The sequence below is a fragment of the Anolis sagrei genome, chromosome 2 (assembly GCF_037176765.1).
Source record: "Anolis sagrei isolate rAnoSag1 chromosome 2, rAnoSag1.mat, whole genome shotgun sequence".
In the NCBI taxonomy this organism is placed as follows: domain Eukaryota; kingdom Metazoa; phylum Chordata; class Lepidosauria; order Squamata; family Dactyloidae; genus Anolis; species Anolis sagrei.
This window is the reverse complement of record NC_090022.1, coordinates 249847117-249862506: the sequence shown is the minus strand read 5'-3', so window position 1 is coordinate 249862506 and position 15390 is coordinate 249847117. Positions and strand designations below refer to the sequence as shown.

Here is a 15390-nt window from a genome sequence, read left to right as displayed (position 1 = left end):
TGATTCTACTGTAACTATCATGGTCCTAACCTATGGGATCCTGGGATTTGTAGTTTAGGGAGGGCTGTTTAGCATTCCCAGCCAGAAAGTCCCGTTGCCTCACTAAACTGCAAATCCCAAGACCACAACAGTTAAATGGAATCATAGAGCTATAATGGTGTAATATCAGATTGCATGGTACATGCCTACAACATCTGCACATTACTCCCTATAGCACAGGTGGGAATTTGATGGAGTATTTATTTATTTATTTGTCATATTTATACCCCGTCTTTCTCTACCCCAGCAGGGGGACTCAAGGTGGCTTACAATGGCACATATAGAGTGTCTCAAAACAACAAATTCACCTAAAATAGTTTAAAATTACAACATATTAGACATAAATAAATTGGGTTGTTCTGATTCTAACTATTGATTATACATGGGAACTTTGGGGGACATCATCCCAGTGTTGTTCAAATTTATTTCATGAAAAAGGACTCCAGGGACAATGGAGGAAATTTTGTCTTGTTTTGGGTCTCCATGGCTATTTTGTCCCAAGAGAGGCCCCCTTTCATCCAGAAAGTAAGCTTTTGTTGTTTTCTTTGGGCAGTGAGGAGTTCAAAAACAGTACTATGGGTATGACACTTTGCCCACAATGCCCAACTGGTAGGCAGCACCTGTCCATCTGTTTATTATGTAATTCAAATGACCTGAGTGAAAAAGGGAAAAAAAGATATTGTTTCAGACAAGTGAGTAGAAGTGATTTTTATAACAATGTCCGCCATATTGTTATCGGTGCAGAAATCCACAATACTGGCAAAACACACAAAATATTCCAGAAGAATATCTCAACAGCCAGGTGTGTATGGAGAGCAAGCTTGGTTGCCTCAAAAAGATGGTGCTTTCTGCATATTTATATGCAGGGGATACCATGCATTGTGGGGCATGTTTTACAAATGCTATGGAGTTATGATGTCCCAAAGTTAAGAACAAAAGAATGTTATAAATCAAGACATCTCTCTCCCAAACCTACGAAGTAGCAGGCTAAAATAGCCCACATCTTGATAAGTTGCATGAAGGTCTTCACTGTTAGGGCTAGGTGAACCTTTCCAATTTGAGTTTTGGTTAGTTTTGAATTTTTATTTAAGATATTTCTATATCACCTGAAGGCCTTCCAAGGGGATGAACCAAGACAAATAAAAAGAATACTAAGTTAAAACATAAAAACAATACTCATTAAACATTTAAAAGACGTTTAAAGCATATTAAAATACTATATTAAAACTTTAAAAATAATCTAAAACCCCCTTAAAGCAGCATTTTCAAATATTTTCAAGACTTTTTTTTCTTACTGATTTCCGTATCAATTATTATTATTATTTTTAAAAAATATCAATTTTCTGAAGAAACATTTTTGTTTTGATGGCATTTCTTCATTAGTTCAATTTTGTAAAGATCTCCTTTAATATGTGCATTTTACATGAGATTCCCCTAATAATGGTGTATACACATTTGTGCACATTTTCCTTTTAAAAAGAAATGTATATATTTAGGGAATACTTTTTAAGTGTTTCATTTTACCCAGTATTGATTTGCAACTTTTAATTAGGATTGGTTACAGCATCAGCTCTCTTTCCCATTTAACTGTGGTGGACTGAACTCATTGATGCTAAGGAAAAATGGATTTTAGTCTTATTACAGTCACAAATTAAAGATAGAGGGTCTTTTTCTCCATAAAATGAAGCACTTTAAAAATACAATTTCCCAAAAGACTGATAAATAACACCCCTACAGGGCTGAAACATTATATCATAAAGCTGTTGCTGCCATTTATAAATGTTTAATAAAGAAATCTTAGATAAGCAACACGCAAGTAATTCAAGCAGGAAACAGTTTTATGACATTGCACCATATTGATTTCTATCATATATCTCTGGAAGAAAGTCACAATTCCTCAAACCATGGCTTTGGCACAAGCCACAGTTCCGTGACTGGACCTTGGACATAAAGCATCTTTAAGAATTTTTGACTAGGTCATTATAATCATTTCTCTCTTAAGTACCTTAAGATGATCTACTGTTGCAAACTTACTTTCTTGGGTATCCAAGCTCTTCCTTCCCTTGCAGCTTCTCCTCCTCTTTCTGCTCATGCCGAGGCCGTCTGTTTCTCTGCCTTCCTCCTGCTCTGCAATGGGATGTGGAGATAATCATTACATAGTATTCATTTTCAGGTTCTCTTTGATGTATCTTCTTTTTCAGGTCAATAACCACAGATGAGCTCAGAAGTCCAGAAGAAACTGAAGCTGACAAGAGGTTGAAGAGTTTCACTTACAATCTGGTATACCACCAAAGCCCTTGAGGTATTGGCAAGATATCGTATTTTTGATGTTGGGTTGTTTTGGTCCATGTGTCTCTTTCAAAGTGTGTGGACCACACAATCCTAAGGTGCAAAAAATGTTCAGCAAATCATTTCACTCTTTGTTCAATAGACAGCACTATACTCTTAATAGCTGATTTTGCAACATTGATCTGACTACGTCAAGGATATAAACAGGTGTCTTATAAGCACCCCTGTATTCTGAGGCAAAACTGAGTGTTTAGAAAAAATGACTTTTTGGACTACAGTTTCCAGAATCCCCCAGGTACCACAATAGCTGTTCATGTAGTCCATTTGATTCTGGGAACTATAGTCCAAAAAATAACTCAGCACTGTAATATTCCTCCATGGTAAAATGTGTACATTCTATTGTATATGAGCTTTAAAAATTTACACCTCATTGCGTGTGTTTTGTGTCTGGAAGAAGTATAAAATGGTCATAATGTATGCTGACCATTTCTTTCTAGCCTTACTCCCAAGACAGTTCCTTCAACTTTGCCCATTGAAGAGCTGTTCTTATCTGGCTCAGAAGGATAATAATAATAATAATAATAATAATAATAATAATAATAATCTTTATTTATACCCCGCCACCATCTCCCCAATCGGAGCGGCTTACATGGGGACAAGCCCAGACAACATATTACAGCAATAAAATCAAAGCATGAACAAAAACACAACAATATCATCCAAATACATTGAAAGAAAGAAAAAGCAGTCATAAAATAACATTCTAAACACAATCACAATAACGATAACAATGGGCGGGATAAGGATAGGAAACCTTATCATATTTATCATATTTCTACACTGGTTTATACCAAAAAAGTTTAAAAAGCAGCTTACCATTTAAAGTTACAATAGATTATGTGCATTTGGCAGAGGGTATGAGTTGCACATATAGCAGAATTGCTGGAGGTCAGTGGCACATAAATAATAGCCACATTAACTCAGGCATGTTGTTCTACTCTGTGCCCATTAATATAGAGTTCCTGCACCCAAAGATGTTTTTGAAGCAGAACTGAGAGGCAGTGTAATTTAATACTGGTTTCTCGTGTTAAATTAGGATTGGGGAAGGAGACGTGTAGCTCATAGTAACATAATTTATATCGGGAAAGAATTCAAAGACATAGGACTTTATCACAAAAAAACAGGTATCATCGTTTTTGGTGACAGTGCCTATCATACAATGCCGTGTACATCCTACTACCAGTTTGACACCTCCCCCACCCCCAGTGTGGACCCATCTTAATGTGATGAGTCCCTTCTGCTTCTGTGCCAGCAGTAGTGTAATAGCAGGACTTCTCTCTTCTTCCACTTGTTATTCCTAAGTTGGCTGTTTCCCTTTCATTTTACACACACATACGCCTTTTTCTTTTTCAGGCAGAAGCTGCAAAATTGCATTTAAAATCAAAATAGTATATACAAAAATAAAGGAACAGCAATAATGGAGGAAGATAAGGTGATGAGGATGTATGGATATCTGATTGCAAGATCATTGACTGGCAAATTGGCCCAATTTCCTTACTAGAGATGTGTGATATCAAACATGCTTAATGTGGTATGCACCCATTATCTATGCTAACATGACTGTATTGGAATAGTAGTGTAGTCTATAGACATATTACTCTGAAGTATCAACATACAAAGGAATCTTACAGTACCTTTGAGATTGAGAGAATGAAGTTGATAGCATAAGCTGAAGTAGACTTAGTCTATTGCTTTTGACTAATAGGAGGAAGTATCTGAAGAAGTAGACTTTGTCTATTAAATCTTATGTTTTTCTCTGTTACTCTATGAGTTTACACACCTGTATAACCTTTACCTGTTTTGGTTTGTGGGGGACAGTCTTGAATCATGTCCTATCATCTCACTTCTTCAGCTGTTTTAAAAATGTCCCAGTAGTAGAGCTCAGTCTACTACTACAGTACTCAAGCTGCAGTCAGAGCTGTGCCTGCTACAAGGGGCATTCATTAAAGATTACCCCTAACACACTTCCTGTGGTCTGAGAGCAATGAAACTTGGCACAGTTATTAATCCTTCTCTACATAGGTACCACCTAGGGATACATACTTCTCCCATCTTTTTAAAGCAACTGTAAACACCTTGCTTGTAGAAGTCGACAGATTGCTCCAAAAGCCATGTTATGACTTTGGAAATCAGAGTCTCATCATCTGAAAAATGCTTGGCCTTCAAAAATAACTTAATTGTTGGAAAGAGGTGGAAGTCCGATGGTGCGAGGTCAGGTGAATGAGGGGGATGCGGTAGAATTTCAAAGCCACAGGAGCATGCTTCCATTTGGGAAACATGTGAGTTGTGAACTGGTGCATTATCTTGGAGAGCATGACACGTTTCATGGTTTTGATTGCCTCCCACAGTGAAGAATAACATGCCCCAGTGATCATGGAACACTTTGCTAGGAAATTCATCAATACTACTACGTGCTGGTCCAAAATACTGTGAGCATGACCTTGTCTGCTGAGAGTTGGGCACATGCCTTCATTAGAGGCAGTGAGTCAAGATGCTTCAATTGCATTGACTGGAATTTAGTCTCAAGATCATAGTGATGGATCCAGCTTTCATCCTGTGTGATCAGTATGTTGAAAAAGTCCTGGTTTCCATGGCACATCGTTAATAGAGCCTGAGAGCATTCAACTCATTCCTGCCTCTGGAAAGGTGTGAGCAGTTGGGGAACCCAGTGAGCAGATACCTTGTGCATGTGAAGATGGTTTTGAATTATTTTTTTCCATGGACTTATCTTGATATTTTGGGTTAGGTGGTGAATGGTTACACAGTGATTTTCCAAAATGGAGACCTCCACTTGTTGGATAGTATGTTCATCAACAGAAGAGTGAGGTCACCCTGGTATCGGAGCTGTTTCTACTGAAGTCCGACCACATTTGACTTGACGATGCCAGTTCTTGACTACATCACATGATGGGGAATCATCACCATAAGCCTCTTTCATCTCATCAAACATTTTCTTTGGTGTGCGACCACTGGGTCCATTATCAAATCTCACATCACTTCAGCACCTGTAAAATCAAGACCCTTATCAGTTCTGAGTTGTAAATTGGCATGTAACCTGTAGATACTGATATCATTACACATGCTCAGTTTCAGCATCCTGTGATAAATAGAAGTGGTTCAGGGGAAATCTTTAACAAACATCCCTCGTATAAGGCAGTGACATAGCAACCTGAAGGAGCAGCTTTGGCTTGTCTCGAAATCATAGCAAATTGAAAGCTATTTAATGTGTTATTGTTGTATCTGTCGTTGTTGGGGATGAGAGGAAGTGTTTTTGAATTGTTATGCCACATTTGATAAAACAATCCTTTGGTTCTGTGTAGCTTGGTGGCATCTTGGTTGAGAGGGTTTGCACCATTGTTGCTCCATCATAAGCAGAAAAATTCTTGAGCCTAGCCCTGCACTCACAGCTTTATGTAGCTGCTTTTTACACAGCAGTAGTAATCAATCAGTCACCCACAGCATTGAGAATGTATGGCAAATAACGGTTTCACGACGAACAAAACATTTTCCATTAATCCCACTGGTAATTCCAGCAAGAGTTTTACTCTCTCTTTTGACCTTCCTGTTTAGTAAGGCACTGAATACACTGTTTAAATTGCTGATTAAAATCATATAGAGCTGAGAAGCTTGCAAGGCCTAACTGCTTGAGGGGATTATTAGGGTCATACAGTGGCAGTGCAATTTTAAAGCCTGAGATAGCAAAGACATTAACTGACAGTACTGCAGGAATAAAATATTTTGCAATGCCATATATATCTATATCCATATATATCTATATATATTTATATCTATCTATATAGGGGGGAGTAGAGGCAGCTGTGTAAAAGCAAGATATCCTTTTTTTGAAAGGTGTTGATAGGAAGTTTTTAGCTCTGTCACTTGTGTTGACATGATACGCAGAAAATCTCTACTTTGAAAAATGGAACACTTTAACTGTCAGATGATGAAAAGATGCTTTTCAAGGTCCTTCACCCCTCAGTCTTAACAGCAGTTGCACAGTTTATGGCAGTATATAGTCTCTCCCAAATGTACAACCATCTTAAAAGGATCAACTGAAAATGGGTACTCTCAAAGCTCCATAGAAATAACAAGGCAATTCATCATTCTTATGGATTGAACAGCCACACTAATACTTTAAACAATTTCCCCCCATAAAGAATGCTTCTAACCTCTCCCAGTAGGAAATATCATTTTTAATGGGCCATGCAATATCCCAAGGAAGGTTAGCTGAACAAATCTTGCTATGGCACAAAATTCTTTAATCAAACCCAGACGGAAGGGATTTATCACAGTGTTATCTTACGTTAAATGGATGCAGTGGTGACACTCAAAGGGTTAGGCAAACCCAAAACAGAATGCATATTGTCATTTCATGTTCTCATTATCCTCAAGATACTCAGTTCATACATACGCTTCAATGTTCCACAGTTGAAAATTGTGATATTGACATCCAAGGGAAATCAAAGAATGGTCAAGTTAACAACAGTTATTAATAAAAAAAAATTGGCAGAGGATGGTTGAGAATATAGTAGAAAGGCTCCTGTGGTAATTGTGCATCCTTTACATTACCAAGATGACGTCAGCACTTGTGAGGACACTGTAAAGTCCTCACAATCTCCAATCTCAATTTCATGCCAGAAGCTGACATAAATTAGGTCAAACTTCAGAATAAGAAAAGGAGAACCCACACTGGTATGAGACCAGGTAGATATCAGAAGTCCTCACAGAAGTTCCTATGTTGAAGTGTTCTCTGAACTTGAAACAGTATTAGCCTGTTAATCATTTTGCATTAGTATTGGTCAACAATAGAAAAAATGGGCTTGAGTGCTAGGTAGAGACAATGTAAGAGTTTTTCTGAGGTTGGAAATGACTTGAATGAACATAACAACAACAATAACGTTCATAAGTGTTCCGACTTAGCGAAGGTTTGTGACAGGAGAATCATGGTTGACTGAAAGTGTTGTTGCCAGAGGACAAGGTGTAGTTGAGTGTCCTTTCATGGTTATTTTTAATGGAAAAGAAATATATTTTCTAGATTTGATTATTTGCAGATTTTATTTAAAATATCTCTAGAAATCTCTAGTTTTACTAATGTGACTCTTTGGTCAGCTTCCTCCTGTCATGCTGTATGACTTAGAAATTTTGAGAGAAGACCTTCCTAGGAATCTCTCACTTTGTCCTCCAATGGAAGTATATGGTCAGACTTGAGCAGACATTGACCGTAAGAGTCATGCCAGAAGACTAGAAATTCCTATGAAGGTATTCTATCAGGAAAAAAGTAGCAATTTCTTTATTTGTGGGTTTCCATTTTCACAAAGATCCTGTCCCTAACTCCAGCAAATATGGAGGGATGACAGTAACCAAGACAGGTCAAGGTTCAAACTTTCCACCCAAAAAACAAATACTGACACAGAGAAGATAATTCTGCTCAATGGTATAGAAGCCCTTGGGACACTATGCATACACTCTGATAGGATGGTACTATTGGAGATCTTTAGGTGCTGAACATTTTTCCAGTTCCTACTAATCAAGCCTCTTTGTACTAAATTATCAATTGACAGAGGACTGGGCAACTTGGAAGGTGCTGAACAGACTGCGCTCTGGCACCACGAGATGCAGAGCCAACCTTCAGAAATGGGGCTACAAAGTGGAATCCTCGACATGCGAGTGTGGAGAGGAGCAAACTACTGACCACCTGCTGCAATGCAACCTGAGCCCTGCTACATGCACAATGGAGGACCTTCTTGCAGCAACACCAGAAGCACTCCAAGTGGCCAGACACTGGTCAAAGGACTTTTAATCAACTACCAAACTTACACATTTTGTATTTTGTCTGTTTGATTGCTTTGTTCTGTTAGAAATGTAATATAATTTGACTGGTTGTCCTGACACAACAAACAAACAAACAAACAAACAAACAAACAATTGATTATGGTGAATTCATATAATCCTGCATTTTACCAATAGGCAAATATCTTTTTGTTTAATATGTAGTTGCTTACAATGATGTTTCTTATAGGAGTGCTTTATTTTTTAAAGTTTTGTATGCTTTTTAAATAATGTTATTTTTAATAAGATGATTTTTAAACCTATTTGAATGTAATGATTTAAATTGTCTTAAAATGTAACTGTTGAAATTTTACTAATTCCTTTTGTGAGCTGCCTTGGATCCCACTGGGGTAGAAAGGCAATTCATAAATAAATGAATAACCCTGAGATGTTAACATCACATTTTCATGAAGGACTTACAAAACTCAGGTCCCTCTCTTTTGTTAAGCAATTAGCTTCACTTAAAAATCTTACTTTCAGGACCACTTGGTCAGTTGCAAAACATTTCAACCTTCCTGGACATGCAATAACAGTTTTACTCATTGTGGTCCTTGACCAAGGAAATGACCAAGAAAGACAAGATACTGCTGAATTGAGTTATGTGCACAATATTCAATCTGCTAGCAGAGGTATGGACAAAAACAATGGTTTCATGGCATACTACATCCTTCACACATCAACATTAGCTAACTACTACTGCAAATAACTGAAAGACCTGTTCACCTTATGCAGCTCTTTCTAAATTTAGGGCAAAGGTCATGATTTGCATCTTTCTGGATCCTATTATATTCTATTGCTTCCACAGCTGTATAATAAATACGTTTTGTGCCAGACTAAATACCACTCAGTACTGGATCTGAAGAAATGGATTTATATTCATAAAAGCTCATTCTCCCACCCACAAAGAGTCTAAAAACTGCTGATACATTTCCCCCTTTTCCTTTTTTTATGTGACCTTTGGCAGCCACTGCAATGTTTCATATAAATTGAAATTGATATAATGCATTAACCATGCTGTACTCAAGCCATGAGAAGAGACAGGTAACAAATACAACAACAACCGCAATAATAATAATAATAATAATAATAATAATAATAATAATTGGACTGGATAATCTGGACAGAAAAACAAGAAAACGGATGACAATCCACTACTAATTACACCCATGTAGTGATGTTGACAGACTTTACTTGTCCAGAAAATCAAGGGGGGAGAGGGCTTCTGCAAGTGAAACAAATGGTAGAAGAGAAACATGCACTGGCAGATTATGTGAAAGGCAGTCAAGAACCAACATTGAGGGAAGTCAATAGTAGTAAGCTGTTTAAAGTGCAAAAGACAAAGAGAGAATACCGTAAAAACACAATCCATAGCAGAAGAGAAAACTGGCAAAAGAAGGCTCTCCATGGACAGTTCCTGGGAAAAATTGAGAGCCAAATTGACAAGGAAAAAACATGGCTGTGGCTCACAAATGGAACGCTGAAAAAGGAGACGGAGGGCCTGATTCTGGCAGCCCAAGAACAAGCCATTAGAACCAATGCCATCAAAGCCAGAATTGAAAAGTTGGCGACAGATCCCAAGTGTAGACTCTGCAAGGAAGCACATGAAACAATAGATCCCATCCTCAGCTGCTGCAAGAAGATTGCGTAGACAGACTACAAGCAGAGGCATAACACCGTTGCTCAGATGATTAATTGGAACTTGTGCCACAAATACTATCTGCCTGCAACAAAGAATCGTTGGGATCACAAGCCTGAAAAAGTTACAGAAAATGAACATGTCAAACTCCTCTGGGACTTCCGAATTCAGACTGACAGAGTTTTGGAGCACAATACTCCTGACCCCAGGATTGTGTTAAAAAACAAAGTATGGATCGTCGATGTTGCAATCCCAGGTAACAGCAGGATTGAAGAGAAACAACTGGAAAAGCTGACACAACATGGGTATTTAAAGATCAAACTGCAAAGACTCTGGCACAAGCCAGTCAAGGTGGTCCCAGTGGTGATTGGCACACTGGGTGCAGTGCCTAAAGACCTTGGCCTGCACTTAAACACAATCAGCACTGACAAAATTACCATCTGCCAGCTGCAGAAGGCCACCTTACTGGGATCTGCATGCATTATTCGCTGATACATCACACAGTCCTGGACACTTGGGAAGTATCTGATGTGTGATCCAATACAACAGCCAGCAGAGTGATCTTGTCTGCTGTGGACTCATCTTATGGAGTTTCTAACAACAACAACAACAACAACAACAGATTGTCTTAGAAGTGAATTCCCTTGAAACTTTATTTTAAAATAATGAAATTGGTTTCACTTCATCTACACAAAAAGACATATACAGATACGCAGTTAGGAATTGTCAATACCCTAATGAAAGTAGTTGTTGTGTGTAGGAAGTATTCTTGAAAAACCTTATTGTTAGCAGTAATTACAACACATTTTATTATAATTCTTGAAGTTTCCTTTAACCTGTTGTGCAAGACCTTTAGAAGATCCATGCTCCATCTCGGCTGTAATCACTTCTAACATTTTAATTGCACTTTTTGATATATCTTTACTTTGGGCCCTACCACCTTGACCAGATCATTTAGCACTCAGATTTCCTACAACCACCATTAAATGAAATATTTTTTATTCTCTCGTGCATTGACCATAGAAAAATGAAAACAGGAGTATACACAAAAGAGTCTTAGAAGAACAGAAACTCAGAGTCACAGCACTTGATGTGTTTGGAAGGAAGCTACATGTTTCTTAGTACAGAGAGGACCACCCTATATCAATGGTGTTCTTAGCAACTTTCCCACTACCTGCCTCTATCCAGGTTTTAAGATACATTGATTGTAATGGCAATGACATTAATCTGGAAATCCTTAGGCATGTGAATGGTTCCATTGACTTCAATAAGGATTACAGGAATGAATGTAAGCTCAGGTCTTTATTTAGCTGCTAAACTTGGAAAATACCAAACACCCTGCCTCCATTGACTTAAAGATGGCCAAGATGCTTAGCCACTTACAGGATTAGATGCATGACATACTGAAATAGTGATCAAGTTACAAGGTTATTCTGAACCACTACTACCATCCTGGATAGATTCAGAATACACATCCGGTGTATTTATAACTATGTAAGGAACAGACATAACAGACTACCCTTGTCCAACCTAATTACTGTGTTTTATAAAATAAAATAAATTCTCAGCACTAGTTTTGTGAAAATAATTTCTTTGTAAAGATTAGATTGTTTGGTTATGTTATTTAGGTGTTTGATTGCTAAAGCACCTTTGGCTTACCACTATACATTTAGATTTTGGATATATCTGGTAAATGTTTACTTATGTTGCCTTCATTTAGAGAAAAAAAAACCCTATACTGCTAAGCTGTTAGAAAAGCATGAAGCTAAGCAATTTTATAATGCAAACCACTGGCCTGAAAGAGAAGTAGAAGTTGTAAGGAAATTGAGAAAGGTCAAGAAGGGAATCAACACAACAAATAAACAATGAGTCACTTATTCTATTACCTCTTCCTATGGTGAAAAACAATTTGGGTTCAAAAGCACATTTCCAGAACAGTCACACTATTATAGCCTTACAGCTTTCTTAGCATTTTTAAAGGCAAACTGCTTCCACGTCATATTGTAAAATGTTTTCTCCCATTATAAAGCCAAAGCCTAGTCACAGGATAATGGTCAAAACCTTCTTACTATTCAGGAATGGAAAGAATATACATCTCCAAAATCACCTTAAACTTCGAAGCTCCACAAAATCCAATTTTAGCACTCTCTATTACTTTTATGACCTCAACTGTTTTCCCCACAGTTCAGGTCAATCCCTTTCATTCTTTGTAGCTGGCAGTTGCCCCCGCAATGCATGTAATAGACATCAGGGCAAGACACCAAAGCCTGAACATAGGGAGAGATGATCCTCTTGCTTGCCATGTGATTTCTCACTGATTTCTTTAAAATGTCCCCTTTCCCCATCTCAATTGTCCACTCATATGCAAAATGACACAAGGGTCTTGAAAATACCAATGGATTTTTTTTTTATGATTCCCTTTGATTCACCTAGTAATATGGAAAACTGGATCTAACAAATGATTATTAAACAGAGCATACTCTGTCATAGGATTGTTTTCAACTAGAGCAAATAGAGAAGGTTTTGTAGAAAGTTGCCTTCAGGAAGAAAATTGATATGGTGGGAACGGAATGCGCGTAAAGGGACAAGATGCGCCTTTAGTATAGGAATCCAAAAGGTGAGGCAGAGTTACCAAGGGAATGCAAACTTTGCAAATATGAATCATTGGTGTGAATAATTTTAATGTTTCATTCTCTACAGTGTTAGAAATGTAGGGACTAAAGATAAGTTTTATTTATCAGGCCAGCATCTGATTTTGGGAGGCAACTCTTTATTCTGCCCCTTTCTATCCGAGCACCGAATAACCATCACAAAATTGTCAAAGTTTCAAAACGCTTTTCATGGATCATCTCCAAATGCATTTTGCAGGATAGAGGCATTACAACTTCCAATCACATCACCCGAATGCAATGTGTAGAGACTGAACATGAGTTGATTGCTAAGATTTAAACATTTACAAATTTAATACTCAAACCAACTGCAAATTCAAAATTTCTTCTTCAATACAGATTGATGGTTGAGATCCAGACTATTTCTCCACCCTTCACCTTTTCTTCTTTCCACACATCCTTAAAAGCATAGGCATCTCTTATTGTAAGGAATGTTTTCTATATGAGGACTGGGCAGCTTTCCCTTTTATATAACCTGAACAAGATACACCTTTTCAAGATTCATATTTTTGAGTATGGTCTTTTTGCAAAGACAGAAAAAGAAGCACACAATGCAATTTATAACTGCAGACAATGTACATTAACAGAAATAATTACTTTTGTTTTTAGGTATATCAAAAAATTGTCAATAGCTTACTTCTCGACTGTCAACCTGGCATATAAATATCTGCTGTTGCCTTATTGTTATTTTCAATATTGGGCAACACTAATATTAGTGCAAATATTTTGAAAAAATGTAGGAAGAATTAAGACACTGTCTTTAGATTTACTTAAAAGTATGTCTCATATAGTCAAAGGTACATGACATTTCAAAGTAAGTATTGTTGGAGAGGAGAAGTAATGCCAAGTTCTGAAGTAGAAAGCAAATTCTAGTGAAAAATCAAGTCAGGTTTAGTACAACAAAAATTAGGCTGGGTATAATTTTCCTGTGTTTTTAAAAAAATATAAAGCAAAAATTACATTTAAAAGACTACTAAAACAGAACACACACAAAAATATTAAGCAATCTTATTCTGGGCTTGCTATTTAGCATAGTTTTCAACATGACTATTCAGAAATTCATATTACTGAGTTCAGAATGACTTACTATTCTCAGGTAAGAATATACAACATTTCAGCTGTATATATGTGATAAACCTAATGTGGGCTTTCTCAACAAAGAGAAGAAAATTAGAAAATGTTTCTATTTCAAAGAAACAAAAGTACTACATAAGATTTATCTGACATTTAAATAGCAGCATATAAAAATAACATGTTCATTTAAATACTTACAGAGGTTAGGAGCTAAATATCACTTTTTCTTCAGAATCCAAGGTTTCCAAGTGAACCATATGTTCTACAACTGATCTATGGCTCAGTTATTACGTGCTCAAAGTGAACACAGATGCACTGGGTGCTGTATAGAAAACTAAATAGGGTATATAAGTTCAAAACCCTTTTCAACCCTCTGTCCCCTCCTCTTGTTACTCATCCTTTCCTGTCCTTTCAAATCGGGACAATGTAACAGGACATACATAATCACGTGTCCTAACTAGGAAAGAAGAAAAACACAGTATTTATTGTCACTTATCTAAGTGGTACAAGAAAAAAAACATAAACTACTCACCTCATCAAATTCTATTTTTCCAAGAGGTCTAAAGCAAAAACTGGCATTTAAACAGAGAAAAGACTAGACAGGTCTTGTTAAGCATTGTTAGTATTATTGGCCTGCTCTAGTTCTTTTCATTACTATTTTTGTCACTTAAGCTGAGAATCTGATTAGTACATTTAATTCTAGGGAGTTTCAGGAATAGCCTATCTTTAATCAGCCTACAGGCACCCTCCTTCTTTTTCCTTCACGTGATTTAACAGATTTTAAAAAGGCAGGGATTGCAATTACACTAATATATATTTTAAAAACAACAACAACAAGAAGCAACTTGGGCCAAATGGCACGGTCTACCATATACAGGGTTAGTCAAAATGCATAGGCCAATAAGCCATAAGCCTATGCATTTTGACTAACCCTGTATATCTTGAGCATTATCACAACAGGCAGGGAGTGTAATATTTACATGCTATATGCTGATCATTAGTGGAACTGAACTGGTAAAAAGTAAAACTGGAACTTGAACCAACAAATGAAAAATAAATGAATGTGCTGGAAAACGAAACTGTTGGTTAAGACTAAGAATGATTCCCAATGAGTTCAATGAGACTTCTAAGTAAAGTAGAACAGGTAAGAAAAGCAGCTTAGAGAAATTTCAACTATGACTTGTTGTTACTTGAGCAGCTAGTGCTAAAGTCAGAAAAATGTAAAAAAAAAAAAGCGCTTATTGAAAAATGAGTGTGTATGTTAGCCATCATATGTGATGGAATTGTTTTGAAGTTATGTCATTTAAATATTCCATAGTAACTGAATGATGAGATGAGATAAATTCTTGAAATATTATCTAAAGCTGAAAGATCCACATGCTCCAAATGTCCCAATTGCTAGAAGCTTTGCTTATACACTTTCTGTTTTGTCTGGATTGAATTTCAATTTTGTTCAACCTCATCCAGTCCATAAGAACCAAGGCCGTTTCCTTGGACTGAAGGTGATGTAGTAGGTCTGAGTATACTCCTTACTAGGAAGAAATCCTGGAGAGCTGAAAGTAGTCATGATTACTACTACTAGAGTACATGGACCAATGGTATGACTCAGAATAAGTCAGCTTCTTATGTTCTTTTTCAAAACACTTCAGATACTCCTAGAATTCTGGATTTCAGCAGATATAGCCAAAATTCAGATAGTAAGATATGTGCTAGTCCCAAATCTTTCCCAATATAAATATGCAATAAAAAAACTTATGATGTATATTTATTAGTTGAGGATGTCAAGATGCCGTG

General features: G+C 36.9%; 1 protein-coding gene across 7 annotated transcripts in view; it reads right to left on the bottom strand.

Annotated features, from left to right (window-relative positions):
- LOC132767182 (uncharacterized) overlaps positions 1-14464 on the bottom strand; it is a 63873-nt gene extending 49409 nt beyond the window's left edge. The window contains exons 1-3 of one of the 7 annotated variants that reach the window (XM_067464501.1): positions 13795-14120; positions 4184-5393; positions 2074-2166 (exon numbers count right to left, since the gene is read on the bottom strand). In XM_067464501.1, coding sequence (XP_067320602.1) covers positions 2074-2166; positions 4184-4217 — 127 coding nt within the window. In that variant the 5' untranslated portion in view covers positions 4218-5393; positions 13795-14120. The other 6 variants (XM_060761868.2, XM_067464500.1, XM_067464502.1 and 3 more) reach the window with 6 other exon arrangements.
- Positions 14465-15390: the final 926 nt, after the last annotated feature.